General features: G+C 47.7%; 1 protein-coding gene across 1 annotated transcript in view; it reads left to right on the top strand.

Moving 5' to 3' along the window:
* Positions 1–16,160, top strand: part of LOC144103506 (uncharacterized) — a 29,890-nt gene extending 13,730 nt beyond the window's left edge. Inside the window, exons 4-8 of the mRNA XM_077636206.1 lie at positions 937–1,060; positions 8,764–8,823; positions 10,739–10,813; positions 13,641–13,818; positions 16,004–16,160. Coding sequence (XP_077492332.1) covers positions 937–1,060; positions 8,764–8,823; positions 10,739–10,813; positions 13,641–13,818; positions 16,004–16,160 — 594 coding nt within the window. The remainder of the gene's footprint in view (positions 1–936; positions 1,061–8,763; positions 8,824–10,738; positions 10,814–13,640; positions 13,819–16,003) is intronic.
* The last annotated feature ends 10,618 nt before the right edge of the window (positions 16,161–26,778 follow it).

The following is a 26,778-nucleotide window of genomic DNA, read 5'->3' as shown; positions in this document are numbered from 1 at the left end:
CTTATTACGAGTATACGCCGGTCGCCACCGAAGCCTCAATTGAGATACTGAGAGCAACAGCTGGAGCCTTTTGTAAACTTTGTTGGTAATTACTGCTTCGGTAAAATCCCCGCGAATGCCACCCTCCATTTTCTCATATTCAAGTAACACTAAAGGCAGTTTTATTGAAACTTGGTCGAAAAATTTGATATTTGGCTGTTTGTCGCTGCGTTTACGTTTGATCGGAAAGTAATGATGGATTTATTGCTGAGGAAAATGCACATTTATATTACACAATTTTTGTGGCAATTCGATTCAAAATTCAAATTTTACTAACCAAAATGACGCATTCTGCTACCGTTCTTTAAATGTTAATTGACGCATAGGCTCAGATGTCCACAGCAAGAAAACGTCTAGACTTCAGTGCAGTTTTGCAGGAAAAACGCTTGTCGCAGCCTTACCTGATTTTAATTTGTTGTACTTTTTTAGTCTAACGAAAGCCTTATGTTAGTGAAAGAAGTTATTGTTCTCATTAAGGCAAGGTATTTTCTTAATACACGCCTAATATAATTGTTCCTTGGTGCACCTTTTGATAGAACTGAATAGAAGATCGGTGGGGGTCCAAACAGACAACACAGGCTAAATAGACAGAAGTTCGGAGAATGAAGGTGCAGAGGATCGGCAGTGGTAAGATATAGCAACTCAAAACACAAATGTGCCTAGAGTTCGCACATAAAAAGAAACCTCAAAAAGCCTTCTGACAGCCATTGGTAGAAAAGTACGTTGGATCATTGATTCTGAAGCAGCTGTAATTGCGGTGTTTTTATACCAGCATTCAATACCAGCAGAATGCACAGGAAAGGGGAACATCTCAAAAATGATTCAATTACGACACTGCATTGACGTATTCCTGCTGTTAGTGTTGGAATGAGTCTGAACTATCTCTTGCGTTTTCAGAGAGGACTTCTTAGCCATGATATGAGCATTGCTCCTCTTGCTGGTGCCGTGCGCTCCGACGACGGTGTTATCCTGCACCATGTGGTTAACCTGCAGGAAAGACGGAAAGCTCTCTTGAAAGAACGTACGTTTCAAATATCTTCTTAAGTTTATTCTGCTCATCGGAAAAATCACTTCTTACCGCGAAAATGGCATTCATTGTACGTGCCTGTTTGCTGAGAGCGCCTGTACTTTGCCATTCACCGTGGATACCCTGTTTACAGGCTGTTCAGTTGGTGAGCCAAGGCCTGTCGATTTCCTGGAATGGTGTTAGACTTTAGCAGAACTAGATTAAATAAAACAATGCTCGGCCTATCTGCCAGCTAGGCTTAATATATAATAGATAGCGTTAGCATAGTACGTGCCGTTTGTCTTCGCTGCTTACCTCGGTTGCCAGCCGCCAATGCAAGCACAGAGGTCGCACCGTGGAGCCATGTGAAATAGAAACTGCCTTGCGCCTTGTCCGCCGGCTCCATGTAAGCTTAAGCATTAGGGTATATCGAAGCGGTGACGGCAAAATGCACACGCTGTGCTGAAACTAAAAGGTTTATGCATGTCTTATAACGTCTCGCGTCAGGGCTTAGCGCCGCAGCCAACCTCCAGTGCGCATGCGCAGATGGCCCCGACAGGCCTAATCCAAGCCAGATGCTTGTGCATCTCTGTCCTCCCACCGCACGCACATTGCCGGCTGATGGCTGATGTAAGCGCTGAATATAGATGGTACGCGCTATGCTAAAACTTTATACTTTGCACTGAATCCCAGGAACAGCTTGAACAATGCAGAGCGGGTCGTACATGCTGCTAGCCGCACTACTTCAGTCGGATCCCTCCTAGTTTCATACCTGTTTAGCGCGCTGTTGTGTTTTTGTATTGGGCGGAACGTGCGCATGGCTGCATTCCGGAGTTCGTGTGGGGTTGTAGCAAGTAGCCGTTATCGATCTGTCAAATTTTCTCGGATCCGGTGTCAAACCTATGTTCCGTAAAGATTTTCAAGACGCTTGAGGGCTTCGCATCATCATGCCTCATAAAACGGTAGAGCACCAATGCCGTCTAATACAAGGACGCGCATGATTATTCTACGAGACGTAAAGGGTGAGCGATAAGGATGGCAGTGATTTAAGTCGTCCCACTTTCTGTCAGTGTGGTACTGGTCACCACCTTCGCTGTCCCGCAGCAAAGACCCCCGCTTCTAAAGTGTCGCTGCTTGAATATTTTTCAGTGAACACTCGCCATTTACAGAGGTTTGACTATTTCTTCTAAACGAAGCAAGTTACAAGAGCATTATTTTTGGCGGTGAAACAAATCTTAATATGACAATTAATGTTCAGAGTAGAGCGACTGCTCTGAGTAAAAAACGAGTACAGAATCGATCCCAATATAAGATAACTGATTTTTCGTTCCCTGTCAACTGCACATTTTTCTGAGGCATTACAGCGCAAAATAGAACAAGAAATGTCTTAACAGAATGAACCTTTTCTTCGCGTAAACTAGAGAAAACAGAAAGACAATTGAGTGCCAACATAAGAGCTGTTAGTGGCTCACCTTTTTGTCCGCACTGGCTGGGCATTTCACATGCACTGTTGCTCAGTTTGTTTGCATGTGCTGCGACTTTAGCAAGCTTCTGTTTACTCTCGTGGAGCTGTACTTAGTCTTGTGAAGCTGCGATTTTAGTGTGTGCAGCTCGGGATTGCCGGTAGACTTAGCAGTTTGACAGATGTTGTCCAAACTTTGCACATCTGAACGCCAGCCATGTGTTCGTTGTATTAAAGCACTGACGTACTGACACAAGCGAGCGATCTGTGTTGATATTAAGGCGTCTGTAGCGCCGTTGATGGCCGGGTAGTTCGGGCGGGAGATATCCCGAGCGCCCGCTGCCGTGCAGGCATCCGTGGCGACACGGCGTCACTTTGGTGATAGCCAAAAGCGTGGTTCATTCTTTGTAAGCCATCCTGGAAGCCCTTTGAATAAGCTTGGAAAAGCGTCAGGCTGCAGCTCGAGCAGCTCCCGTCACAGCAAAACAGAGCCCTCGTTCACAACGAACTCATGCGTACCGAACGATGTCAGCGGTAACGTAATGTTTCTTACAAATGCGCACGTACGGAAAATTAAGAGAAGCCACCGATTTCTTTTCGGAGAATGACGCATCTTCACTTGTCTCGCAGTTCTGTGTCTGGCGGGAAAAGAAAAAGTTGACATGTTTGTGCAGTTGCCCGTCTAGCTAGAGTGGCCGCGCGTCGGGCAACACGGTGAAGGCATGATTGACAGCACGCGCTCTGTTCACAGCAACACAGGCATCACATACTTCTACAGTGCACCTGATAAAACGCGGGAACAAGAAAACTATGCAAGGACAAATCGAGAAACGCCGCATTTTACGCACAGGCGGCCGCTCGTCCGCTCTGCCGCTCGCCAAAACATGATCCTCGGTTGACTACAGCACCACCGCGAGGCAGCTCTGCGCCACGTACTAAGCTCCCCCATTGTGTTAGAGAGAATTGCGTAACCGCAAAGCTTTTGTATGACTGCGCCAGAGCCGATGTCCATGTGGTCCAGTAGTGAAAAATAGACGAGCGTAATACACATGAGGCGCTTCGTGGTACAAGCCACCGTTTTTTGTAGAGTAGTCTCTCGAGTTCGTGCTGGTTTAGGAGAGAACGGGAAATAACTGTATTGTTCTACGTGAGAGAAATCAAATTTTTAACAGAAAAACAGATTAAGCCAACGTTTAAATTCATTGCCTTGTTGTTCTGCGTAAGGAAGGGATTCAGGAACAGAAAGATGAAATGAGATAGGTGTAGTAAATGGGATGACAAAGGTCACTGCATTGGGAACGCTCAGTGGGAGTGCTGAACGGATGGATTAAAGTTTGCCTAGAAGACCAGTGTTATTCAAAGAAAGAAATAAAAGGTTCATAGCACACCTTTTCTGCCGATGGCCGGCTAAAGGTTGCAATACACAGTCGAATGTTAGAGACACTTGTGGAAGAGATTCCATAATGTTCACAAAGTGCACACTAGTCAGGACGCGCCAGAAATTCTAACAAAATATGCTCCACTGTTTCTACTAAACCGCCATTGTTTCAACAAGGAGTGCTCGCTTGACCTAACAGGAACTGAACAGCGCTTAGACGAAGTCGTTCTAAATGTCGAGGAAGTCTGGGTGACAGTCTTGATTTGAGCTGTGTGTCGATGAAGTAGCAGAAATTGGTGATTACGTGTCGGCAAGCACCACATCCGGTCTTTTTCTTCGTGAGCAGTTTTTTTCAGCTAGTTAAGACCTCTAAGACCACGTGCAAAAGATAAACTTGTATTTCCGGTGCTGACTAACTCTGCGGTCTGCTTTTTCCGTGGTTTTGTTAGCTTTCATTCCACCGTGAGCTGTAATCCATTGAAATTTAATACAGAGGCCCGGTGATGTGGATAAATAATTTCGAAAGAAACTGGCTGCCGATTATTTTCTTCATTAGGTTGGGCTGAAATTGAGCGCTATTTTCTAGTCCGTGAAAATAGCCAGGCAGCCAGGGCTTTGGCGCGAGATGTAGTAGACACCTTCTTTAATCCCGTGGACCTCAGCTGCCGTGGAAGGTGTCTCCTGCTGCATGCGATGTGAAAATGTATGGCCTGTCTAGGGAACTCAAACACCACAAGACAAAGACTTCTGGAATTCGAGCCATCTTTGAAGATGTCGATGTAGGCAGAGCATTTCTCACTGAAAAAAGTGGGAGCAGCTTGTAATAGCGTCGCTTTTGGCATGTGTCTTTTCGCATTTGTAACTGTTATGTACTGGTTTATCCTTAGAGGCAAGGGTGTCCAGGGTGCAAAGGGGGATGGCAGGATCTTTTTCCGCTGACTAATGGTAAGAAGGTTGAGCAGCAGCTGTGGTAATGCCAGAATGAACTAATGGTGCCTTTACAGCTGTAATATATTTCTAAGAATGATAAGAAGAATTCAGCAAGAATGATTCATTGGCGACCGTACCTCACCATTGGCAGCATAGCGCCGCCAATGGTAACCGGCGTGTGCTGCCTTGGGCGATAGATATTGCAGAAATGAAGACCACCAACTCGTTATTTATCAGACTGGGCCTTTTCTGCTTTTGTTTTAATGCTGCATTGATGCTAACGTCAGTCCAAAAGAAATGGAATGTGGATAATGGCTCCTTATTGAATACAGCGCCAGGTGAATGAAACCTTGTTTTCGACGCCCGTTCGCCGGCCCAGGCAGTCAAAAAGTGCGGCCTCATTAGAACAATTTATGATCATGGTGGGTGAACAGCGCAACAAAGGCGGGACAAAGGCAAGACAGGCGCTGACTAGCAACTGAGCTTATTGAAGAATGAAAAGTGGTAATATATAGTGAACGTAAACAATAAAATATAAAAAAACAGAAAAAATACGTCAAAAGAGGGTAAACAACCTACGTCAAGAGCCAGTGCAATTATTGAATTTCTATGTCATTTAATGTCACAGAAGCATTGATGATGCACTTTTCTGCACCAACAACAAGGTGACTCGAGAAATCATGGAAGCGAATCTGGCAGAAAAGTGCGTCAGCAATAATTCTGTGACATTAAGTGACAAAGAAATTAAATATCTGGACTTGCATATGACATAGGTTGTTTACCCCCCTTTTTGACGTTTTTTTCTGTTCTTTTTTCGTTTTTTATTTTATTGTTTACGTTCACAGTATATCCCAACTTTTCGTTCTTCAATAAACTCAGTTGCTAGTCAGCGCTTGTCTTGCCTTTGTCCCACCTTTGTTGCGCTGTTCACCCCCCATGAATGCTTTCCAACTCGCCCAATTTTCAGCTTTACCCAATTTATGATCCTTCGATGACTGGGAGAAATTGGCCATGAATTTTTTCGCAACAAATGAGGACATCCCAGGAACCACAGAAGTTTTGCATTCCGGGAGCCTAAAACTCTACAACGCTAGCGTTTTTATGCCCAGTGTTTATTTTCAGCACCTCGCGTTTTGTTTCAAGCATAGGGCGAAGGATTGGTTAGAATGTTTGTAATGGCGCGAAGCTTTGTAATGTTTTTTTTTATGCTGTGATACGAAAGCGTGCGCGTTCGTCACTTTCTTCGTGACCCGAAATGCGGTCCGATTTTTTTGGAAAGATATATCAGCCACGGGCGACTTGATCTAAGGTCTTCAAGATTATCGTCAACGGGCTTAAATTGAACGCGGTTGACAGCGGCGGTGATTCTATTCTTAATCCAGCGCTGAGAGCACTTATTTTCACCATCGCTGAGTTGTTTCAAATAGCTAGCTAAGGTAACCCAAGAAATTGTGCCCTGAAGCAACTTTGCCACTCGGCCTTCTCAACTGACTGCCGTCACCACCTTGTGATTTTACTGTTACCAAGGACAAAACAACGAAGCTGTCAGTGGCAAGGACGGACCGCTCGCGCTAGGCATGCTGACGATGAAAACGCATCTCCTTCTGTCATCACGCCGTCTCGTTCTCACGCTTTTCACATCTGAGCTCGAGTTCCTCACAACCTGCACTACACACAAACTCGTCGACACTGCTACCGTATGGATCGCGTGTCCCAATATCCCAATATAACCATCATTTACAACATTTCTACCACACTGGTATGAGCCCACGCGGATAGACCCACACGAATCAGAACTAATACTCCACACGAAAGTGACCACTACATTCTATCCACCATCTTCTGTACTTCCCCAATCGGCCAAGTTTCCCACACCACTCGTGTCACGGACAGCGAGTTGATCTGTCGTATGACTCCACCTGCCGCCATCTGCAGAAATCACCCAGTGGAGCTCACCTCCGCGCGACACACCCATCCGTACTTCTAAATTCCTCCCTCGTACCTGAGAGGCTCCGGAAATCGATCCCCTCCTGGCGCACTAGCGGGAGGTTCGTTGCAGCCTCACCCAATATTGCAAGCACCATATGCAATCGACGGTCTAAACGCCGCATAGACAAACTTATTATGCAAGCTGACGAATACGCCGTTGCCCTTTCCCGCCAAGCTGGGTGTAGTTCTGCGACGCCCTGCTGGGAACCCTTATCACATCCCGTACTTGCTTACATTGCGCGCCTTTTTCGTTGATGGCAGCCCTAACAGACCGCTACATTGGGTCTACGATATGTCCCGCCAGCAATGTCCCTTATACGGTACTCCCTAATGGTGTACTTGACCGGCCTATTGCAGACGCTGATGTGGTCGCGGCCATCCAGACTGCCACCAGAAACACGGCTCCCGGAGGGGATAAAATATCGGGTGCCCTCATCCATAACCTCGGCCCTGTTCAGATTACCCATCATTTTGGTGCCCAAAATGAAACCTGAAATCCTGGCGCAGTGCCGGTGAACCGGCGGTATCATTCAAAAACCCATAAAATGCCCAGCTCTAGCAGCCATCTGCCTCCTTTCACTAAAACCTTTTGCTTTGTCAAGTTGTAAGAACGTATTGTCCACAACCAACTGCAGCGTTACCTAGAAGCAACCGATCTTTTACCGCACACGGCTTACGGCTGCCAGCCCGGGCTCTTGCCTCAGGACGCCCTCCTGCAAAATAAAAAAGTCTTGCTCAACGTCCCAACCCATGGAGAGCCCGACCTCGTCCAACCAAGCCGAAACGCTATTCCAAAACCAGTCCCGAACATATAATACGGCGACGAATCGAAATCCGAGCCCGATTACAAGAACGACGACCCTACGACGAACGCACTGCCGCCACGACGAAACGACATCAATGTAGGCGGCACCCACGACGATTCTGCTGGGCGCATCCGTGGGCCCTGGCCTTCAGCTCGAGGCGAATGCTGGTGATCAAACTGTGCGAAGCGGAATTATTGAGAGGAGCTCGTCCGTCTCTGTGGCAAGCCTTTCATTCTCTTCTCTCTTGTTCTGGTCATTCCCATTGACACTTTATGCTTCACAACACATGTATACGATCACAACAACCGCTGAGTGGTCCCGAGCAATGCTACGAAGACGACTGCGAATTGTGCAATAGCGCGGTGCGGAGTTGTGCTGGGACCTCTGGTCAATAAAGAACATCTAATCCTGACATCATGTCGTCTTTATATTTCGCTTGCCACTGTGGAGAAATATTTAGTAAATGATTCGATCAAGTTTTATATTATGTGCCTTATGATATTTGGAAGCGAAAGACATATTTCTGAATTTAGAAACACAAGTGTGATGTCTTGCGTATATTCTCCAGAAAAAAAAGGAATAAGCTGAATACAGCTGCTGTGTAAAATCAGTTTTACTGGAAACGGCCATTTGTGGGCAGCAAAAGGTGCTTATAACATTAATGATTTTCCCCAACGGAAACGAGGCCAGGTTTTCACGTGCGTGTTTATCTTACAGACTCGCGATACATGTCGAATGGACCACTTCAGCAGTTACAGTATTGAAACGAAAAATGAAAATCTAGCGTACAAAAAAATAAGACAGGAAAAAATGCATATATAAAGGAACAAATAGCTAATCATCTAAGAAAGAGGTCTTGCGATCAATTATTTTAGGTTACTTTAGCTCCAAACTTGGCTCCTTTTAGTGTTGATTCAGAACTCTGAGATTGTAAATGTTTCGGCAGTAAATACAATTTTTTTTAACGGAAAAGAGATTAAGGTTTTGTCGAATCAAGTGCCTGCAAATATTTACAGTTCCAGGTGTAACGTGTTTCAAGGAACAGGATTATTTCAATATCTTCCGCCGTTGATATCGCTTGCAGGAAGTACTAGTATTCTCTTAAGCGGAGTGCTGCAGGGCCATAAAAACATGTATTTCTGGTTTTTTTCAGGATCAGAAGCACAATTCCAGGGTGATTTATCGAATGCAGATGACGCTTCTGAACTTTCAGGTAAGAATCTATCAAGGATGTTTTTGACGAATCGCTCCCACAGAAGTTAAAGACGTCAATTCGTCTTATGAAAGGCGTGCTAGTGGACAGAAAATATTTCGACCTTATCATTACTCAGCTAAAATGGTGCATCTTTATGAGTGTTGATCATTGGTTCTACAGTGCAATATATTATCGGGGTGAACTTCCTCTAACATGTCAACGTTTGCACCGCACTAAGCAGAACTATTAAAACAATAAATAGCTTCTCTCTCTAAGAATATATACTGCATGCGCTTTCTCGCACCGACGATGCAGTCCAATATTTTATCCGCTGGCAATAGTATGCTGCCAAGAAATTTCAGTGATCAAATTTGTTAGTTCGGGTTTTTTACATCAGAGTCGAGCGCTCTCTTGATACTTTGGCTGCATGCATAACCAAGCGTCATACTGGTCACTAATCCTCTGATTTAAGATAATCTGGTTCCTTTTGGTGCATGAATGCCCGTGGAATACAACGTTACTCTAGGATGCTCTACTTTTAGATGAGCAAAGAAATGCTTCCGTATTCTCTACTGAACGTCTCCTGAGCATAGAGCGTTCTTTTATGTTTCGGCCAGCAGTAATTTTTTGTTACTCAGAGAGCAAAAGAATAAAAGCTAATTTCTTGTTATGAGAACAACAAAAACGTCTGTTCTTGACAACAAGATGAGCACCTCGCAAGGACGTTTAAATGGTACTTAGTCTTTTAAAGGTTATATATTTCAATTGTTGTCCACTTATGGTTTTGAAAAACAGTAAAAAAGAAACTTTTCTTCGAAAAACTTTCTTGAAAACAATGCTTTTAATTTCAGTACACGAGGTTAGAAGCAAATTGATTCATTAAGATGGGTAGAGGAAGCTTCACGCCGCTGCTTACACACAAAAGTAGACTTTCTTACTTTACTAGTCCTATTTTAGCTTAACTCACAGAATACAAGGCTTAAGTTCATTTCGAAGTCTAACAGCGCCCGCTAAAAGTGACCGCTGAGAAGAGAAATAAATTTAATAGCACGAAGCTCTTACATATTGCCAAAGATATATTAAAGACTAACCTTCTAATCTGCGCTCAAAGGTTTGGCCTCCAGCTAGTTTACATGCATCTTAAGACATGTCTAAAGGTGAATCATAAATGCTACTAGCAAAAATGCAAAGAAAGAGGCAGAGAATTATTACAAACAATGATTGAAATCGTCCTCTGTGCAACACCTTGCTTATGCTGCTTGTCAATTGTGTTAGTGTAAATTATCTATTTGATCTTTCTCCACATGAATGGCGCAAAAATAGCTCTCTTGCGCCTACATAAGATCTCAAAGAGGTCCGCAATTTTTGAAGAATATTGAAAGGTTAACAGTATTAATGGCTAAAAGCCTTTGGTCTCTGCATGCACAGATGTTCTATAAACATAAACAACAATAACCGTGATTTCTACCTATGTGGTACATGTGAGGCATCAGAATCGTTTGTGGAAATCTGGAGGGAGAGAAGTCTTATTTTGAGTTCTTCGTATCACTGAATAGCGGACATTTTAGCACTTTATTGCCGGAAGGTACCTGGGGGTTTGAAGACTTCTGATACAGGCGGTCATTTTTCTCAGCAGAAGTAGTTGTAGCCGTAGCAGTAATATTAGTAATAATAGTAGCAGGAATAGAGTGGGTACAGAGTAGTGCACTACCTGATTTCTATCATCAGGCCAGAAGAGATCTTGAAGTACTTCTCTTTTCTCGTTCTTATAACAACACTTTCATAAAAGACAAATTAAGCAATTCGGTATGCGGCAGAACTGAATTGTCTTTACGAATAAAGATCAAGATAACGCGAAATCGGCTGTCTTCGTAGCCGTGGGTAGTAGCGTATAAACAATCATATTTACACCTGCTGAATGCTTTTCTAACAGAAGAAGTGCTGCCTGAACCAGAAGAACCTAGCTCCAGCGAGGGGGAACATGGCAACCAGAAAAAGTCATCTACTGGTGAGAATATTTGAAATGTTTTGTCTTTTTCTCGCTCGCGACGTTTACAAAGAGCCGGAGACACATATGCCAACAGCCAAGTGCGATCCTTAGCAGCTTCAATGGCTACCACATTTTTGGTAGGGCCTGTGTTGCGAGTTTCTTGGGCAGGCAAATACTCATTGAAAAGTAGAGGCGCCCAGTTGTCCTTAGAGGGAACATCCTTTAAGAGGGTTCTTGGCTTAATCTTTTACAGCGATAGCTCTTTATATAAAGTATTCTGCGAAGCGACCACTCGTAGAACACAAGAGACTGTTTCGCACGGTTAACAATAGGAGCGCACGGGTGGGCACGGGATCACATGTGAAGACAGCCCCACCCGGACTTTAGGAAGGTAGCGGGAGGCGCGATGAATGGCACTGCATTTTTCTTAATAATGTCGCGGAAGATGCGCAGCCGCAGCAACGGCTTCCACAGGAATAAGAGGCAAGAGGCTCTCGCTCGTCGCTCAGCTCAAAATCTACGTTGGAAGAGCCGAAGCAAATATCCTGCCGTGCACGCTCCCGAACGCAATGCTGATAGGGATAGGGGCCAGACCCGACACCGCCGCAAGTTGCTAGGCGTCGCTGTAATACAATGACGAATGCGACACCCGGAGGCTATGTTGGTGGCTGTGGCCGTTCCTGGATGGCCGACACTCTATCTAGCCACTTGTAAACCGCACGAAGAGTTTGGATGTATATGCGCATGGCACGACGGCATCGAAGGCACCAGCGAGTAGCACCGTCGATGAATCATCATGGGTCGAGCGACACGCTGCCGCCGCAGGTGGTGTTGGTAATGAAGCCTCGGTTTGAGACGTCAGGCAACGCTACGTCTGAATATGAACGTGAGATGCGTGGTAATCTTTTCGCCCACGCGTTGGTGGATGTGTGACACCCGGCAGTTCCTGCGCGATATAGATTCCCGGCACCCAGTTATTTCTGCGCTTCCGTTGAGAATCCCCACGACGGTTTTGAAAACGTTCCAACTGTGTGCTACGCCCACCCACTTCATGCGGAACAGCAAGGCGCCGCACGTGTCCACAACCATCGGCTACGAATCCACCCATGCTCTGCATGCGTCGCCGCTGAACAGCGTGGTATCAAGATTCCCTTGCCGGCTCTCGCTGCCCTGAGCATCTGGGTGAGCACAGCGCACACTATGTCTAGTAATTTATCATAGTTCAAAGCTCCTAATTTCGAACATTGTGTTTCATCATCCAGTGAAATCTACCACTTGAGCTACACGTAGCATTTTATTTACAATTACCTAAACATAGCCGGCATTCTAGGAGCATCCAATTCACGGTTATGGTTGTATTTTTGTCACATACAAACTGCTTATTAAAGACAGAATATAGTTTCTATGCTAGTTAATATATTCAGTGAGACTGTTCTACTCCTAAGGAATCCGATCAAGCCCAGCTTTAATTCCGGTGTTTAGTAGTGTAGATATTCGAATGCTCCCCATGAGTTTGCATTTTGCCGCTCATCTTTGTAGTGTACACGGCACGGTGGCTCAGTAGTTAAGGCGCTCTGATGCTGACCCGAAAGACGCCGGATCGATCCCGGACGCGGCGGTTAAATTTTGATGGAGGCGAAACTCAAGAGGCCCGCGTACTGTACTACTTCAGTGCACGTTAAAGAGCCCTAAATGGTCGAAATTTCCGGAGCCCTTCACTACGGTGTCCTTCATAGCCTGAGTCGCTTTGGGACGTAGAACCCTGATTAACTAAGAAAAACCTTAAACTGTTTGTTCGTTCAGTCTCAAAGCCGCCGTTAGGCGGCCTTATAAGTTTGTGATGCAAGAGAAAACGACACTTATCTGGATTTATCGCGGACACGCGCAACTGCTTTCATTATTATTCCACTTTGTTACAGTTGCTTCTGGTTCTTTACCTTGAAGGTTTCATGCCCGCTTTAAACCAAGCGCGGCCAAGAACTACAGGCGTTGTGTTCGACGACCGCAGAGCACGCTTGCTGTTTGTCGCTCGTTGCCGAGTCTTTCAGTTTTTTGTGGGCGTAGGTCTGCCCGCATAAATAGTTTCGTTTGGAAGCCTTTCCGCCGTTTTCCTGCTCTCCGGACTGCCGCCACCACTACGTGACATCAGGGAACGTGGCTGACGGATCTCCTTGTCGCCCCTGCAACCTGGTAGTCGCCAAAGCGTAACGAGCCATACCGACGAAGCAGATGCCCAGAAAGCCACAGAAGCAACCGTAAACAAAGACGGACAGCGAAGAAGTCTCCAGAGGCGTTCGCCTGCATACGAGCTACTACCAGACCGCACGCGATTAAGGGAGCCCTCAGCGCCGACGTCAACCATGGCAACGAAATAAGTTTCCATTAGTTTGCACCAGCCCCAACTGCCGCCCTTGTTCAATGATTCACCGGGCGAGGATCCTGAAGAATGGCTGCACCACTTTGAGCGGTGGGTCGTATTAAAGAGATGGGATAACCAGACGAAAGTTAGACATGTTTTCTTCGCCATGGAAGGTTCAGCCAGAATATCGTTGCAAAACTACGAAGCTTTTCAGGCGATGTGGGAGTCATTCAGGCATGAGTTCCTCACGGCATTCACAAGCATCGTCAGGAAAGAAAGAGTGCAGCTGCTACTATAGTCACGCATCCAAAACCCAAATGAGGCAGTGAGTGCGTACATAGACCATATGAAGCGCCTTTTTCGACGCGCCGATCATGACATGACGGAAAACAAGAAGGTGGAGGTTTTTATGCAACGCTCTAAAGAGGCACTTTACGGTGGTCTGACCCGCAATCCAAAAACAATTCGCTGGATTCCCTGGCGAAGCGGCCACCATTGAGAAAACCTTGAAAGTGGCAGCCCGCCTCTTTCCTCTGCAGCTGCAAATGACCTCCACAACCCTCTCGGATGGCAGAGCATTCGGAGGCAACCTGCGGGATCTCATCTGCGACATTGTACGGGAAGACCTGCGTCGCCTTTTACCATCGTCCAACCGTTCGCTTGGGTTCGCGTGCGTTTGGGTCCTCGTTATCGGCGACTCCACGAAAACCTCAAGCCATGACCTACACCCCTGCTGTACGCAGTCCTCATCATTAAAGACACCCCCTAAGTCCGCCTCTTCGATGGGAACCAGCTGTTCCAGAACGCCGCCCACCGGCGCCTGCTCACCAAGTTAGGAGCGAGGCTCAAGCCTCAGGAAATGCGTCGCTTGTTTTACTTACAACCGCCGGCTGTGCTTCCACTGCAATGAGGCCGGCCATATTCTTCGTCGCTGCCGGTACCGACATATCGGCCTTCGTGATTTTGCCTTTGACGCACCATGATCATGCTTCGGTCAACACCCTCAAGAAATCGAAGACTCCCTACGTCGAGGGGGGTACGTGCCGAAAAACCTTTCCCGCCAACCCTCCCCGTCCACACCACGTTTTGAGTAGCCAGGTCGCAGCTACGCAGGTGCTGTTCGCCGAAGGTCCCGAGCCCTCGCAGGGGAAACTAAAGAAAGCACCCTTTGGAGATGAGGGTGTACAACAGCGAAACGAGAAAGCTCTTCTTCCGACCACACCGCATGAAGGCGTCGCACGAGCTACGTCGACGCCGCAAGAAATCACGACAAAACCGACGGAGCCGTTACCAGACGCCGAGGGCGACGTGCAGCGCAAGAGCCGGTATAGTCGACATAGCGGTCGATTATTCGGTGATGAATGGAACATTCGCCGCGCAAAAAAGGAAAGCCATGACCGCTTGGGATGGTCTGCAAATCCTAACCGCAAGAAGTGACCTTATTACGCCATCGAGATATTGCCCTACGGGAGTGACAGTCAACAGACTTACCTATCCTGCGACCTTCCAAGTGCTACAGCAATGCTCCTGCGAGGTGACCTTCGCCATGCATTTCCTTAACTAGGATCAGGCGATGGCCGACCTGTGATCCAAGCTTATCCCGCATTCGCTGGATGAGGCCATCTCTTCGATATCAGCCCTGGAACATCATGTTGCCGATAGTGTCCTGGAGGAACTTTTTATGCTGTCCTGCGCAAGCATCATCGTCCCCGCAGGAGCCACAGAAGCCCAGAACATTAAACCCAAGACCGAGGAATTGGAATCGCACATTTCTGCAAAGGGCAAGCTGAATCGTGGCTAATGAACTTTAACAAATTCCATGTCATTAACAGAGGGACGATGATTGCTTTCTTCAAAAAACTATCCGGCCCACGAGATGCCTTTGCCCTCTCCAAACGATTCTTAGAAGATACGTCTAACCAAGAGAACTCTCCCACTTTCCACAACAACTCATCTCTGCATCGGAGCAGGTAGGATCAAATATGCAACCTTTTTAAAAGTTACAGCGAGTGCTTCTCGCCGTAGAACAGTGCATTGTGCGGGGCATGTTGGTGGAACATTGTCTAACAAAAGATAAAAACAGGGCGAATTTAACAAAACCACACAGAAAGACGGGCAGGACGTGCTCTGCCTCCAACTGTGTTTATCAAAGGCCTTACGTTGCTTATATAGAGGTCGAAGAAGGTGAACGCATGCGCATTTTGAACATGGCAAAAAAAAAAAGCACCGCTCAGAAGAAAACATAAACAGGGAAAAGAGAGACTAAATTACTCTTTATCGCGAGTAACTTCTCATGAAAGGACTCGCACAAGATGAAGTGAGTGCCCTTTTTGGACCTGTTAGGCCTTCTTTAGGACACGGAAGATGAGTTAGCCCTATATTAGGTGTGTATATATGGAGGCATGTACGATTGTTGCATGACTGGTTAAACTTGGTGTGCTTAAGAGAAGACGTGGAATGGCTAGCTAAGAAAAAGCTGCAATACTTTGCAATCCATTAGCCTACAGCGATCGGCATAGCTGATAACCCTGCATGTGACATCTGTGGCCGCGATGAGACCACATTTCAAAGTCCTTGTTCGTACCCAACGTCCAGTTCTGAAAGATATTTTCTGCGCCGTGCGCTGGAACACATCATTTCACGCCCGTTAACGGCGTTCAAGATTCTTGGACAATGGCCGCGGCGATCATCGGCGGTGATGGCCTGCAAGGCCGCCCTGCAATTCTTATGGGTGTCGAGCTTGCACGACAAGGTATTACTTTGTCTAAGCCTTGTCACCTTCTGCATTTTCTGATAAATCGCTTTCCTCCCTCACGTTTATATCCTCTCATCTCTTTCCCCCAGTGCAGGGTAGCAACCTCGTTTCATCTGCCGGGTAACATGCCCGCCTTTCCTCCTCCTCTTCCTCCTCCTCCTGCTCCTAAGAAGACAAGCGGCCCAGACTACGGAGGCATTATAGAGGCGCATGTTCAATCAGACCTCACACACCGGTGTGAAGCCACCTAGGAAGGAACAGACCAATAGTGGAGCGGTGTTTATAAGCAACGTCAACGTGCCAAAGTGCATCGAGACGCCTTGAAAAAAGGACCGAAACACAGCTTTGAGCCTACCGTACTGGCGCACCCGCTGTTGGTTTTAACCGGCGCGTGGCAAAAAAAATGGGGAAATAAAATGAAGACAAGTGCATTCTCGACAGCTAAGATAGTTTGACAAGGATTACAGAGCAGAAGCTCGTTCCAAGAGTGAAATGCTTGGTTGACAGGGTTGTCGCATATTGCGGGGATAGCGGTGTGTCCCTGCTGCAAGCGGACAAAGAAGTGAACTTCGTTATCTTGTCTTCAGGCCTTTACAACGAGAAAGCTTTGAAAGCAATTTTCGAATATTAATGTGTTAGTCAAACCGTCCTCCACCAGGATAAAGGGAAAGGCTGTTGCCCTGTGTCAATCCATGGAGCTCCAGAGGCTGAGAAGAGCTGTTCTGAACTTTTCGGTGCATAACTTGTCAATATTCTTCGCGGTTAAGACCCACATACCATAGGCATCGTTTACGGCCATTGCTAGTGAGTAGGGTACTATCCGCGAGGAATCAAACGCAAACAAGACAGTTCAGCCACGAATAGCAAAGTAAGAAGATCTTAGCCAGGGAAAGCACAATACTATCAGACGGTAATTTCACATTGAAGGTGCGAAGATCTTCTTCAGGAGTCTTAATCAACCTCTCTTTTATTTATTTTCCAGGAGCTAGAATGCTGGTATATTTGTGTTACCACCTCAGTTTTATTGTTTCCGTTTCATTCGTGGCTGATAGCACCTGGTAGCAACACATTAGCTGCTCTTTTTAGGCATCTGAAGGATGGACACGTTTCTGACCCTTTTTCACACGAAAAATTCCTTTAATGTAGCCAGAGTGTTAGGGAGAGAAAAGGAGATCTGTTGTGTCTTCTCTAGAGCTGTTGAACACCTTTTTTTTTTTTACTCTGTGCCCCATAGCGACCAGCTCATTTCTGTTCGACAATGTATTGAAGCAAGTGACACTACTGCTTTTCAGAACACAGAAGGTGTGAACACATTGTAAAACTGCACTAGTGTGATGCAGTTCATGATGAAAATGCGGGTGCAGGGGTGAAAGTTGTCAATTTTGTCACTTTTAAAGCTTTACATTGATGCCACCCCCATCCAGCCTGACAGCTGGCGGTTTCTACAACGCCAGGGCATTTGCATCGGTTAATATTGTCACGAAGTGGTGACTGCGCTCCGTATAGCAGAAAGGCTGCGGAAATGGTGTCTAAACAAAACTCTTTATTTGGGCTCACTTGCGCCCACAATGGACTGAATCACTCGGCGGCGGCGTAGCAACAGGCGCACTCGGTGGTCGTCGAACAGAATGCCCACCGCTGTCGGTGTTGCTCAATTTAAAGCTGATAACGAACTTTCGAGATAACGCGTGCAAAGTTAAAAGAACATTCTGGAACAACGTAGAATCAGCTCTGCCTAGCTGCGATCATTCGAGATAAATCTAGTCACATTTTGCGTCGCAAACAAAGCAATAAAGCGGCGTGGGTGCAAATTTGAAGAATGAACAAACACTGCGAAGATTCGCGGCATTACTGCCCTCTGAAAGAAGTATCGACCCGATGCATTAAAACAAATAATGCGACCAGCAACAAACAAAACGAATCTTGTGAAATAAGAGTATGGAAATACAGCGCCTTTTAGCGCGCATAATAGTGCTTCAGGCGGACGACATGGACAACTTCTGGTCGTACGCGGCGTCGCTGGGATGCAATCATTGCGTCAAGGATGACTTCATAATCCAGTTTACCTAGCCGACGAAGAAGCTGGTACGGGCCGAAATAGCGGCACAAAAGCTTTTCACTCAATCTACGGCGGCGAATGGGCGTCCGAACCCAGACGTGGTCTCCTGGCTTGTATTCCGCGATGCGTCTTCGTAGGTTGTATCGTCGTTCCTCTGCTAATGTGCCGGTATTCTTCGCTGAAGTTATGAGCACTACTTCGGCCTGGCCATTGCAGAAATGCGCGATGCGTCTTGCGATGCTGATTCTTCGGTCTAGAAGCAACTGCATGTTCCCCTCGATGGTGGCTTCAGCGTTAACTTTCGTCGCGCCTGCGGTCTCGATAACGCTTGCACGGGGTGGAACGCTCACTTCTTCCTCCAGGACACTCAGTGCAAAGCGATTTTTCAGAGTTTTCATCGAAGGGATCGCCTCGTACGTCCGTTGAAGGTGTGATCAGCTTGGATCGCAGGTCGATGATCGCCTGATGCTCATTAACGAAATCCATGACCAAGATTACTTTGCGAGAGCATTGCGGTATCACAACAAAGGTCGCAGGATAGGTATGTCCTTTGACAGACACTCGAGCTGTGCTTCGTCCTGATGGCGTAATGAGGTGGCCCCCTGCGGTAAGAATTTTTGGGCCGTCCCAAGCCGTAGTGACTTTTCTCAGCGGCACAGCGAATGTTCCATTCGTTAGCGAGTAATCGGCTCCTGTGTTGAGTAGAGCGGTAACTTTCCGGCCGTCGATGATCACTTCTATGTCAGATGTCCGGGCTCTTCCATTGCATGTCGCCCTCGGTGTCGGGTCACGGATTCGTCGCGTATACGAGTGGCGGGTGGGGCTTGGGGTCGAAGCTTTTTTGTGTGGCGGCGTCCTTTTGATGGCAGTTTGCGTCGGGGTAGGGGTTCTCATTTTGTGCGGCGTCGGTGCAGCGAGTGTAGGTTCTTCATGCGTCGTAGCGGGTGCAGCGTCGTCATAGGGCGTGGCCGGTGGAGGATCTTCGGCGTTTCACTCGTGAGCAACCACACCTCGAGAGGTTGCTGTCTTTAGTTTCCCCTACGAGGGCTGGGAGACCTTCCTCGTACCACGGCTGCGTAGCTGATGTGTGGCGACATAAAGCGTGAGGTTGACGGCGATGGTGAGCGCGAAAGGCGGTTCGGTGTGTACTTCTCTCGACGCAGGTACTCGTAAATTTCCTGCGGACGTTGAGCGAAGCGTGGTCGTGGGGCGTCAACGGCAAATCTTCGAAGATCGATACGTCGGTACGGGCAGTGACGAAGAATATGGCCAGCCTCACCACAATGGAAGCACAGCGGCTGGTTGTCGGAAGTCTTCCAGGCGTCGCATTTCCTGCGGCTTGAGCGTTGCTCATAGGCTGGGGTGGAGGGTGCAGGGCGACGGCGTTGTGAAACTAGTGGTTTATCTCAGGGAGGACGTAGGGGTTGTCGTTGGGGCTGAGGAGTCCTTACTACAGCGGCGTAGGTCATGACCTGGGGTTCTGTGGCCGTCGGGGTGCCAAGTGCCTGTTGCACTTCTTCCCGCACCACATCCATCAGAGTCGCTGCTTGTAGCTTTGGGGAGGGTGGCAGTAATATGGTTTATGGTTTTGGGGGGTTTAACGTCTCAAAGCGACTCAGGCTATGAGGGACGCCGTAGTGAAGGACTCTGGAAATTTGGACCACCTGGGGTTCTTTAACGTGCACTGACATAGCACAGTACATGGGCCTCTAGAATTTCGCCTCCATCGAAATTCGACCGCCGCTGCCGGGATCGAACCCGCGTCATTCGGGCCAGCAGTCGAGCGCCATAACCACTCAGCCACTACGGCGGCTTGGAGGCAGTAATAAGCGTAGGTCTTCTCGGACGATTTCGCGGATAAATTCCCGCAAGTTGTCGCTGGTGGTAGCCGTCGTGTCCGAGCGAATTGCACAGGCAGAGGAAGGCCGATCGTACCGCCGAGCTGGGACGTGGAGGGTCTTCTCAATCGTGCGCGCTTCAGCCATGAATTCCTCGACTGTTTTTGGCGCTGGCGGACGAGGCTGCCAAAGAATTAAAAACTGAACTTTCTTTTCCTCGGTCATCTCGGGGTCGGCGTGGCGAAATAGGCGCTTCATCTCTTCGACGTAACCACGGACGAACTCATTCGGGAGCAGGATCCTGGACTTGAGGAGTCGTTCGGCTGTTTCTTTCTTCACGACACTGCTGAATACCTTCAGTATAGTTCCCTCTTGAATAGCTCCCATGTCGTTAGGGACGACTCGTGGTATTCGTACCACGTGCGTGCGGAGCCATCAAATGAGAAAAATACGTGTCGAATTTTTGCCGCATCATCCGACTCGTTGAATGATGCCGCGCGCTCAAATTGGTCCAACCGTTCTTCGGGGTCTTCACCTAGGGATCCGTTGAAAGTTTTCGGCACCCGCGGCTGCGGCAGTATGATCGGTGTCGACATCTTCGTCGTGGTTGCGGTGCTCGTAGCAGCGTCTTTTCGCTGTCTGGTGTGGTCCAGCAGGGTTTTGAACTCAGGCTCCTCTCCCTGGAGACGTCGGCTGGCTCGTTGAGCTGCTGGCTTGTCCTCTGGTGTGAAGCGCAGAGGGCTGGCGTCACAACTTGAAGGGGGCATCCAGAACATGCAAGGCTACCCAGCACCTCCACAATATGTCACAAAGTGGTGACGGCACTCCGGAGAACAGGAAGGCTGCGAAAATGTTGTCTAAAGAAAAGTCTTTATTTGGTCTGACTTGCGCCCACAATGGACTGAATCACTCGGCTGCGGCGTAGCAACAATAGTGATCGGCGGTCGTTGAACAGAATACCCGCCGCTGTCGGCCGTGCTCAAATTAAAGCTTATAACGAACTTTCTAGCTGAAGCGTGCAAAGATACTAGAACAGTCTGGAACAACGTAGTATAAGCTCTGGCTGGCTGCGATAAATAGAGAAAAATCTAGTCGTGTCTCGCGTCTCAAACAACGTGATAAAGCGGCCTGGCGACAGATTTCAAGAATGAACAAACACTGCAAAGATTCGCGGCAATATGTCAGGCCAGTTTCATATAACAATTTTCTCGCATGAATTGACTACAGTTTGGTATCACTAACTGACGACGGAACTGTCCAAAGATTTTGAGATAAGTTCATGATTTGTTCTGAAATTTTAAACAGACATGACAGAGGCCGCTATGAGGAAATTGCCATGAAAATTTTAGAACTGTTCGCACAAAAGGACTCCCTGTGACCTATGAGCTTTCTCAGCGAAACTGCCTCCTGTTTTTGTACCTTAACATTAAGCTGGGGGAGAGAAGTGTTTGCTGACTGCCTTCCTAAGGCAAAGAAGGAATTTTTACTGTTGAATTCGGCATATTATAAAAGAGTTAAGAGGGCTTCAGAGGAATTCAGCCCCTTTTAAAGACCCCTCTGGGCCTTGGGCACGTTCATCAGAACGCCTAGATTGAATTTCATACCGACGCAAGCAGCGGGCGCCATGGCGCCGTCCTCCCTCAGAGATGCGACGGACTGCAGAAAGTAATCACGTCGCAAGCCGTTCTCTTTCGAAGGCAGAAGCAAACTATTGGACGAACGAGAAGGAGTGCCTCGCAGTATTTTGCGCTACGTCGAAATTCCGTCCTACTTCTAGAGACGATTATTCAATGTGGTCAGCAATCACCCTGCATTGCGTTGGCTTGTTAAATTGAAGGACCCATTCGACCGCATCGCTCGGAGTATCCTGCGCCTCCAGGAGTTTGACATCACTGTCGTCTACCAATCTTGACACAAGCACAGCGATAAGGACTGCCTATCCTGATGTCCATATCGAGGTGCCTCCGTAAGACAACGATGAGATCACCTTTTCCTGACCTATGAGCATCATCGACGTCGCACATTGCCAACTCTTGCAACCCGACCTACAGCTTCCCATCCAGTATGTTTGGAAGGCCAGGCTTCCTAAACATCAGAAGCGTTGAAGCGCGGTTTGTCCTCTTTGTGTCTGTGACATCGCATGCTCGTGAAGAAATTCGCTACAAACAAGGCCACGTACCTCCTCGTCGTGCGGAACATCTTGCGAGAGAAATTTATGCAGGCTTCGCACGACGAACTAACAGCTGCACCCCTCGGGTTTGCCTGCTGCTTCGTCGCAGTCAAGATAAAACTGGCCCCGATAATCCGCCGAAGTCGCACGGTATATCAAAACATTCCGGGAATATCAACGAATAAGAACGCCGCTAATCAGGGCAGCTGGACTTTTGAAGCCCATACCACCACACAGCAAGCCTTTTCAACAGATTAGAATGTGCCATCTCGGCCGCTTGGTAACGTCAGAATTAGGGAAGAAGTGATTCATTGTAGTGAACGGCTAGTTGACTGAATGCGCAGAAGCAAACGCGCTGTGGAGTGGTACTGCGGTTGAAGTAGCAAAGTTTTTGTTCCAGTAGACACTTTTGCGTCGCGGTGCACCAGACGTTGTCATCACTTATAGAGAAACAGCATTTCCGGCCTTGTTCACCCAAGCTATTCTGATCTAAAACAACAGAAGCCAACGACGAATTACTGAGTATCGTCCGCAGACCAACGGTCTTACGGAGCGTCTGGACAAAACTTTTGCTGACATTCTCTAATGTATGCGGACGCCAGACACAAGACCTCGGATGCCATCTTCCCAGCCGGCATTTTCGCCTGCAACACCACTGTGTTATATGCTCGTCCATGGCAGAGAGGCCACCAACACGCTCGACGCCACGCTGCCCAATGACGCAAATGAAGACAACATCGACGTTGTCGCCTGCTTGAAGCGCGCGACAGAAACCCATCTAGTTGCTCGATTCCTTATTCAGCAGCGCACCGACGTCCGACGGCACAACTTAAGGCGCATTCACACTACACCAAATATCCGGCGAGCGAAGAGTATTCGGCCATATTCCGCCATCTTTGAGGCCGACGAAGGCGGAAAGTGGCGCGGCAAGGCCGATCGGTCCGGGACCGAATTCCAGAGCCAGAAAAATTCCGCGGCGACAAAAATGCCGGCGCACTTCGAAGCAGGACCCCTCGCCTCGGAGTGAATTGGTCGTTGTTGCTACCGTTTTCAGTGCGTTCACTGGCCGTAAATGGGACACCGTTCCATCGCTTTGTCTTACCTCACCTATAAGTAAATGTATAAGTGATAAATTTGCTTTATTTTTTATTTAGAGCGACGATTCTGCCGCTAAGACGATTCTGCCGCAGGCTTAAGAGGAGCGCCGGGTTTGTTGACAGTACTGGTTCCCGTCCTGAGGAGCAGATGGCGCCACTAGGCTGGGCTTTTTGTTGCGAACCTGTTTGCATACGCTGAACAAGACATGGGAATGTGCCTGCGTTTAACGTGCGTAAGCGTACATACGGTTATTGCACAGAGACAGCATCGATTTATGCTTTTTACTAACCATATCTGTGCACACCGCGAGCGGTGAGTGGTGGCTGTGAAGTGTGTGGAAAAGCAAGAGTCATCGGCGGCGCGGCGCTTCCGCATCGCCTGGGCGCCAACAGATGAGAACAGGCTCCTTTTTACCGGCGAAGCGAATCCACTTCGCTCGCCGCTATTTTTTGAACAAGTGTGAATGCGGCGTGACGGGATATATAAGCCGGGTTACCACGTATTGGTTTGGACGCCCATTCGCCATCATTCGCCCATTCGCCACCATTCACGCACAGAAATTGTGCATGTCTTGTGGCTGAAGCCTTCTTGTGGACGCTAACGAATGCTTAGTTTTTGCAGCCGCAGTGTATTTCTCTTTTCTAATTACTTTTGTTGTGTTTTTTTGCATTTTCTGTATTGCTGTAAAGCAATGGAGCCGATGCTCAGTTGAGATGGGAGTAATACCGCGCATCTTTGTGCTGTTTCAAACTTGAAGCTTTACTACGCCAGCCAGCGACCCATGTCGGCTCGTCGCGCACTTCAGCCGTATGCCGCGGCCGACGAATGACCTTGAGCCACCGTTGCCTAGCAACGCCGCATCCGCGCTCCAGCAAATGGCGCCGCTGTCGACGCCGCTCGCTCCGCCAGATGGGCTCCGCTGTGGTAGAGGGAGAGGACGTGTTGCTTTGCGGGGTATATATATATATATCCGCTGTGGTAGAGGGAGAAGACGTGTTGCTTTGCGGGGTGTATATATATATATATATATATATATATATATATATATATATATATATCTGACTCGCTACACTGAAACATCACCGTTACCCTCTGCCTCTGCAAGAGACGTTGCTTTGTTCATTCTCAACAACTTGATTCTTCGCCACGGGACTCCGAAGGAACTGCTCAGTGACCGCGGACGCGTTTTCTTGTGCGACGCTCTCGAGGCCCTACTGAAAGAATGTCGCATCATTCATCGCACCGCTACTTCTTACCACCCTCAGACGAATGGCCTGACAGAACGCTTCAACCGTACTCTGAGTGACATGCTGGCCATGTACGTCAACGACGCTCATTCCAACTGGGACCACGTTCTTCCCTTCGTAACCTACGCGTACAACACTGCGATACAGACCACCACTGGATTCTCTCCCTTTTTTCTTCTTTACGGGCGCGAGCCAACCTGCACAATGGACGCGCTTTTTCCCTACCGCCCTGATGTTTCTGAATCGACGCCACTCTCGGACGCCGCCCAGTATGCAGAAGAATGCCGTCAGCTCGCTCGTTCGCTCACAAAGGAAAATCAATGGCAACAAAAACACCATCGTGACACTGGTGAGGCGCCTTCATATGCGCCCAACTCCCTGGTGTGGCTCTGGGTTCCTGCCACAACCGCCGGCCTGTCAAAGAAGCTTCTTGCTCGGTATCACGGTCCATACCGAGTGCTTCAAAAAACATCTCCTGTGAACTACGTAGTTGAGCCCGTTACGCCATCTGCGGACTTGCGTCGCCGTGGACGCGAAATAGTTCATGTGGACCGACTCAAGCCCTACTACGATCCGTCTGTCCTTTCGGCACCATGAGTCGCCAGGATGGCTCCTTCTCTGCCCGGGGGGAAACTGTAGTGTGGTAATCTTCATCGATATAACCACTGACATGCGTCGCGTGCTGCCGCTCTCAAGGACGAAGAAGTTGTTCGCTGCCTTGCTCTTTCGCCACGCCTGACGCTTCGCTGCGAGTCTCCCCTGAGCGGCTGGAATCATCTGGGTTCACCGAATAAACACACCCCTACAATATATATATATATATATATATATATATATATATATATATATATATAATATATATATATATATATGCGCTTCGCCTCGGTGTATTGCAGTCGTTAAGGAGTGCGCGAAAGAGACGCAGCTACTACAGAACGAAGCGAGGAAGAGACAACGCCCTCAAGGGATGCCAGAAGAACTCGCCACATCACTCGAGAAGCGTCGTAACTAAGATGTGGCTAGAAGAAGTTGTGCCACGTCCCGGAGTGACTCTTCAACTGCGGAAGAGACCGCTTTGAGTTTTCCAGAGCGTCGGAATGAGACGCTGCGTAGAAGACGTGCCCAGGAAACGAAACTTCCGCAATTCAACTAGGGCTAACCAGAGCTAAAGCACAGCCAAATTTATTTGTTCACACAGAAAGCAGGCAGCCAGCGATCTTATGTTTTGTTCGTGACGCAAGACGGGACAAGACTTATCTCCGTAGATCGTAGCCAGGCCAAATACTTCCACATTTTTTCCAGATCGTTGTAGATGTGTTTCCTTCCTGATGTCGCTACTTTTCTACCAGCTTTAAGTGAGCGCTGCCAAGAATTGCAGACATTTTGTTCGGCGACCACCGGGCAGCCCTAATGCTTTCGCCCCCGCTGCCTAGTCATCATCATCAGTTAAATTACCCTTAAAGATCCCATCAGGGATATAACAGAAAGGGGGCGGCGAGACAGCGGTACGAAATGGACATACATTATCTTAAAAACAAAGCGACAGAAAGGTAACTCAAAGATCAATAAGAAAACAAATTGGGCAGAAAACGTCGGGTAAACAAAATAATCGATATGAAACAAACGATGCAGCAATAAAAGAAAGTAATTCAGTTTTTTAAAGACGCAGGCCTTCCCAATAAACAATTTTGTCTGGAAGCCTTTTTTGTTGTCTTCTTACTCGCCGGATGGCCGCATTCTGGCGCTGCTTCACAGGGAGACTGGGCACTGCTTTTTTTCGAAAATTACGCAGCAAAGAAAAAATTTCAAAAAAAGCAAATTAAAACTTAATAATAAAAAAGAGAATGCACATGGTGTAAATTATCTAGAAGAGAAAGGCTTGGCCTCGAAATCAGTTGGCACGCCTCATTCGAAAACACCCCCATGAATATAGTGAACACCATTATGTTTGACTTAAGGTAATATGCGTTAGTTTCCGGAGGGACATTTTTGAGGGACCGAGTGAAGTAGTACTCTTAGTAAACAGTAGTTTAGAGCTGGGGTTTTGGAATAGCGCTTCAAACAGCTACACCATTACCAGTTTTGGCGTAACGGTACAGCCCAGCAATATAACTTGGAACCTCCTCTCAGGCTACACATGCGTTCACTCCCGCCATTGCCTCACAGGTCGCTAGGCTACCTGTTGCCTCCCACCCTCTCTCGTTCCCTTCGTTCTCTCACTTCCAACTCCCTTCTCTCACTTAAACGTGGAGCTTGAGATTTCCGTCGGGTCACTTTACCATTTACCTAATGCGGTAGTTGATGTTTGAAGTGATTTGGATTCCTAGCATAACGTTAGTAATTTAATTTCTTAAAATGTAAGTGAAATAACTCACTACCTTTTTAATGTCTTATGCATGGCGGTGTAGATCCTACGGTAGAAAGCAGGCCTGTATGTTTAATCGAAAACCCACAAAA

The sequence above is a fragment of the Amblyomma americanum genome, chromosome 9 (assembly GCF_052857255.1).
Source record: "Amblyomma americanum isolate KBUSLIRL-KWMA chromosome 9, ASM5285725v1, whole genome shotgun sequence".
Taxonomy (NCBI): domain Eukaryota; kingdom Metazoa; phylum Arthropoda; class Arachnida; order Ixodida; family Ixodidae; genus Amblyomma; species Amblyomma americanum.
The sequence above is the reverse complement of the archived record's forward strand: the minus strand, read 5'-3'. Positions and strand labels throughout refer to the sequence as shown.